The sequence below is a fragment of the Nannobrachium achirus genome (genome assembly GCF_963921795.1).
Source record: "Nannobrachium achirus genome assembly, chromosome: 13".
Classification (NCBI taxonomy): domain Eukaryota; kingdom Metazoa; phylum Chordata; class Actinopteri; order Myctophiformes; family Myctophidae; genus Nannobrachium; species Nannobrachium achirus.
In genome coordinates, this window is record NC_137833.1 from 25,899,589 (window position 1) to 25,905,192 (window position 5,604).

The window sequence follows — 5,604 nt, forward strand, 5'->3', positions numbered from 1 at the left end:
TGTTATTCGTTTTAATATTTGCACACTTTAGGCTATAGACTAAAGAGCATATTTAATCTAGCCCGCTGCTCCTCTGATAATTACCCCTATATGTTTTTCCGCTCCCCACGTTTCACACGAGTTCAACTTTCTAGAGAAATTGAAAACAAACAAAAACAAAAAAAAGTATTTCAACTATTATTCTTACACATCTATTTCCCCCCCATAGAGACAGTGACCGTGGGTCCCCTCTCCCGGCAAGCTGCAACATCGGGGGAAATCAAACTATTGGCAAGATCTGGGGGGACCGGTGACTGCCTGTAGCATGATGTCATACCTCAAACAGCCCCCCTACGGCATGAACGGCCTGGGGCTCAGCGGCGCTGCCATGGACCTGCTGCACCCGTCCGTGGGATACCCAGGTACGGCTGATCTCCATCTACCCCCCGGTGGGTCCACACATTGCCCCGGGCACCGGGACCCCTCTCCGCATGGAAATGGAACCTTTTATAGGCCTATTGGATAAACGAACCTATCGCCGGGACTTCACTTTGTATACCGTATATAGGCCTAACGAGCTGACTGCAGCCTCTGGGCAATGGTTGATATAGTGGTGGTTCTCAAACTTTTTCCATGTCAAGGACCCCCAAATTGACACGTATTATCCCGCGGACCCCCATTTGAAAAGATATGCCATGAGAAGATTTTTACAGTGATTCCCAAACATTTTAATTTCAAGGACCCCCAGTTTGACATGTATTAGACGGACCCCCATGGTATTTCTATCTCTGAGACCCCAATTTATATTGAAAATAATTTAACTAGGAGAGTGTAACCTACATTCTTTTTGTATGTATATATTGTACACTCTGAGTTACATAAGCGTCCATTTGGTTCCTAAATATAATTTAGCTGGGGACCCCCTGGAACACCCTCAAGGACCCCACTTTGAGAACCAGTGCTATACCTACACTGTGTTGAGTTTTATTTAAATTGTGACAAACGGGTTTGGATCCATTTGTCTCAGAGTTGGAGTGGTTCTGCAAATTTACTGAGAGATTCGTTTAGCGGGCGTCTGGTGGTGAGTTAAAACTAAAATAAATAAATAAGTAGCCTAAGTAAAAGGGGCTTTAAAATATGCATAGCCAAGTCAACCTATTTGACTTTATATGAATGTTTTAGTTTTTTCATCATCAAATGTTACAAAAAAATATCTTGTGATATGAAATATTTAATTAATTGACGTGAACTTTTGTTGTATAGCGACGCCGAGAAAACAGCGCAGAGAGCGGACCACGTTCACGCGCACTCAGCTGGACATCCTGGAGAGCCTGTTCTCCAAGACGCGCTACCCGGATATCTTCATGCGGGAGGAGGTCGCACTGAAGATCAACCTGCCCGAGTCCAGGGTGCAGGTAAAACAATGCAACCATTCATTTTCATGTTACCGATGAGCATTTTTTATTTAAGTAGAAGTATCAAACTATCAATACTGTAATATAGAAATACTCTATTAGAACTAAAAGTCTGGAATTAAAAATGTACTTGAGTAAAAGTACAAAAGTATTGGTATGAAAATGTACCTGATGTACCAAAAGTAAAAGTACTCAGAATTGTACAGAATGTCCCATTTCACAAGTTCAAAACGTGTAAAAAATATTTTGAAAACGCATTGTGAGCTTGTAGATCTGCTATTTTCAAATGGCTGAAATATATATGGCTGAAGTGGTTAATGTTTTGTAATAATAATCAAAATCTACAAACTAACTAGTAACTAAAGTTTTCATATAATTGTAGTGGAGTAAAAGTACAATATTTTCCTCAAATGCAGTGGAATAAAAGTAAGTACAAAAAATTGGAAATACTCAAGTAAAGTAAAAAAACTAATAATTGCACGGTACTTAAGTAAATGTATTTAGTTACTTTATACAGCAGGTTTTGTGTTTAGATGAATAGAGGAGTTATGCCCAGCCATAATGAGACTGATGCCCCCGCACGCGCGCGCGCGCACACACACACACACACACACACACACACACACACACACACACACACACACACACACACACACACACACACACACACACACGGCCTCCCAGCCTCCCACAGAAGTTGTTTGACTTCAATCAAAAGTTGGCGTTGGCATCACTCAGCCAATCAGAACCCAGCAGTTATGCCAGTTTACCTATTGACCTAAAATTAACTCTCATCGTGGCGCCAGTGACGTCACATGCCCTGGGACAGACATCACAGTGAAACAACTGTTACATATAGATTTAAATGGCGTGTTCTGTCTACATCAGATCCCGTGCCTTGGCAAATGATTCATATTTATTTAGAACTTCTCATTCTGTTTAGGCTATTCTATCATTGTCTACAGAAACACCCTGCCATATTGCTTAAATATTTCAAACGTATACCTTCAGAATCAACTTAGATATGAGATGATCCCTATATACTGTACACACACACACACACACACACACACACACACACACACACACACACACACACACACACACACACACACACACACACACACTCTTTTATTTTTATTTTTTACAAAGATATATGTCAGTTTGTTGAATTTTGGGGGGTTTTCAGCTGAATCTTGATTAACTCGTACCTCCATAATGTTATTTATTAATGTAACCAAACATTAACATGACCCAAAAACTATAGGACACACAGCTATAGTGCTGCATGCGTAAACAACTCGCAAGTCTCACATACTGTAGTACGAGAACCACGCCAAACAAGCACTCCTTCTTGAGAAGGCATTAGGGGGAAAAGCCAAGGCAAGCCCTCTCTCACTCTCTCTCTCTCTCTCTCTCTCTCTCTCAGTCTCTCTCTCTCACACACACACACACACACACACACACACACACACACACACACACACACACACACACACACACACACACACACACACACACAACTTGAGTTATTCTCAGAATGCATGTGTGAAACAAAACGCTCTACATGATCTCAGGCTCTCTGAGCTCTAAAGTTACCCCTCACTGTGTGAGGAAACCCAATAGCCTGTTATCTTAGCTCTGTCTACCAGGTATGAAATTAGACCCCCTTTGGCTGGTCCAAGCCAAGGGGCCAAGGGTGGAAATGAACCTTGATGGATAATAACCCACAATTTTCTCTTCATAATGTACTCCCAAAGTCCAACACGCCCCCCTTCCCCCAATCACACGCACTCTCTCTCTCTCACACACACACACACACACACACACACACACACACACACACACACACACACACACACACACACACACACACACACACACACACACACACACACACACACACACGCACACAACGTAGGCTATACCTGAGGTTTGGCATGCATGATTTGGCAATTATAAAATGCTCAATGTAATGCTGAAGCCAAAGGTCCTCAAAGTTTCTATTGTCTCGACCTCTTCGTTCCATTCTATCCCATTAACTTTATACTGTGTGTGTGTTTGGCGTGTGTGTTTTCACAGGTGTGGTTCAAGAACCGGAGGGCCAAGTGTCGCCAGCAGCAGCAGAGCGGCAGCAGCAGCACCAAAGCTCGGCCGGCCAAGAAGAAGTCGTCCCCGGCGAGGGAGAGCACGGGCTCGGAGAGCAGCGGACAGTTCACCCCTCCCGCCGTGTCCAGCGCCGGCTCCTCTTCCTCCTCCTCCTCCTCGTCCTCCATCATCAACCACACAGGCCCCTCCGCCCTCAGCAGCACCTCTACCTCCATCAGCACCGTCTCCTCCATCTGGAGTCCCGCCATCTCCCCCGGCAACGCGCCAGCCTCGGCCCCGGCCCCGCTGCCCGAGCCGGGCCCTCCGGGCGCCAACGCGTCCTGCATGCAGCGCTCCGTCTCGGGCTCGGCGTCCGCGGCCGCCTCCTCCTACCCCATGTCCTACAACCAGACGGCGGGCTACGGCCAGGGCTACCCGGCCCCCTCCGGGTCCTACTTCAGCGGGGTGGACTGTGGCTCGTACCTGGCACCCATGCACTCCCACCACCACCCGCACCAGCTCAGCCCCATGGCCGCCTCCTCCATGTCGGGGCACCCGCACCACCACCACATCAGCCAGTCCTCCGCCCCCCACCACCCCCACCATCACCACCACCACCCGCACGCGCAGGCCTACGGGGGCTCCGGCCTGGCGTTCAACTCCTCCGACTGCCTGGATTACAAAGAGCAGACTGCTGCTTCCTCTTGGAAGCTCAACTTCAACGCCACAGACTGCTTGGACTACAAAGACCAGGCCTCCTGGAGGTTCCAAGTCTTGTGATTGTTGTTTTTAGTTTTTGTTTCCTTCTCCCCACAACTTTTTCTCCAAGCTCCAGTCTCCACTTCCATTTCTTTTTCTTGATTAGTGTATTGATTGTTTGTTTTTTTCTCTTTCTCTCTTTTAAAGACGAGAAGGGAAAAAAAAACTTTATGAACCCTTAAAAGTAATGAAATGGCTGCAGGAACGCTCAACAATTGGACATTTGTCAACTCCCTTCTTAAAAGAAAAAAGTAAAATACTGAAAAATAGACAAAATAGAAAACCGTCCCTACAGTTCCCAGGAAGAAAGAGAAAGAAAAAAATGTTCAGCAGTGGGCCACTAAGATTTGACCAAGAATGAAGAATTTGTTTTAACCACTTAAACCCCAGTATCCGTGTATTGCGGGGAAAGTTTTCCCTGATAATAGCTGATCGACCAGCTCACTTCGCGTCGCGTTGTGAGCTTGTCGATCGGCCAACGTTCTGCGAAAGCTTTACCCCCAATTACAGAAGACATGAAGAGACACTAGTATAGATCCCTGAGGGACGTAATGGGGTTTAAGTGGTTATTTGGATGTCTCCTCCTCCCACCACCGTGAAATGAGTCACAAGATGAAAATGTTGTTTGGACCAAAACCTCCTCATGACCACCACCAGCGTCCTGACTCTCTAGCAGTGGACAGGACTTCTTCTGGAAAGGTAGAACGAACAGCTGTTCCACGGGAGCTGACTGCACTGCGCTCTTATTACCTCCGACCAAGATCCAATCATCAAAAATTGTGTATAGTTTTTATTTCTCGAAAGGTTTGTTATTTTAGGAAACAAAAAGAGATTTGTTTTAGTCAGCTACGTTCGAGGGGCTGAAATATGTAAATATGTTATTTGGGTCAGTTACAGTGACCGCGTTTAGTTGGTGTTTCTGGATTTGAAAATTGTTTATTAACTTTGAAAGAAAGAAAAGAGAAAAAAATGCTGTATGTAAAATCTTTCCAAATATTCCAAAGAGAACGAATTGGCCATGAAGTTCCATTTTATACACATCCTTTTTCCTCAAATTACTTTTTGACTATTTGAAATGTCACGGGGTGAAAACTTGAATCTAAAATATAGAGGCAAAAAATAATAATACTGGATAGTCATTCAGGTTTCATTTTCTTCTGATCCTATTTCACAGACTTCCTCACTTGGGCATTGTCACTCCTGATTGGGACATATTTTGACAGCAGCACTTGGCTTAATGTTTGGAGTCACGTTTTTGAGGGAATGTGGATTTATAATTCCAAAATGACAGTGAAATGTTGAATGTATCTTTTAAGGCGACCACCCTTACATACATGTTCACCCAATAAAGATCAGTTAACTC

The 5,604-nt window shown here is 44.7% G+C and overlaps 1 protein-coding gene across 2 annotated transcripts; it reads left to right on the forward strand.

The window, feature by feature from the left end:
- Positions 1-304: 304 nt before the first annotated feature.
- Positions 305-4,262, forward strand: otx1 (orthodenticle homeobox 1; the record flags this gene model as incomplete). 2 transcript variants are annotated; one of them, XM_080740275.1, is made up of 3 exons in its annotated part: positions 305-428; positions 1,243-1,394; positions 3,477-4,262. In XM_080740275.1, the coding sequence occupies 3 exons, from the start codon at positions 305-307 to the stop codon at positions 4,260-4,262; spliced, it is 1,062 nt and encodes a 353-aa protein (XP_080596401.1). The 2 variants fall into 2 exon arrangements, with proteins under 2 accessions (XP_080596401.1, XP_080596402.1); XM_080740276.1 differs by having other exon boundaries at positions 305-401.
- Positions 4,263-5,604: the final 1,342 nt, after the last annotated feature.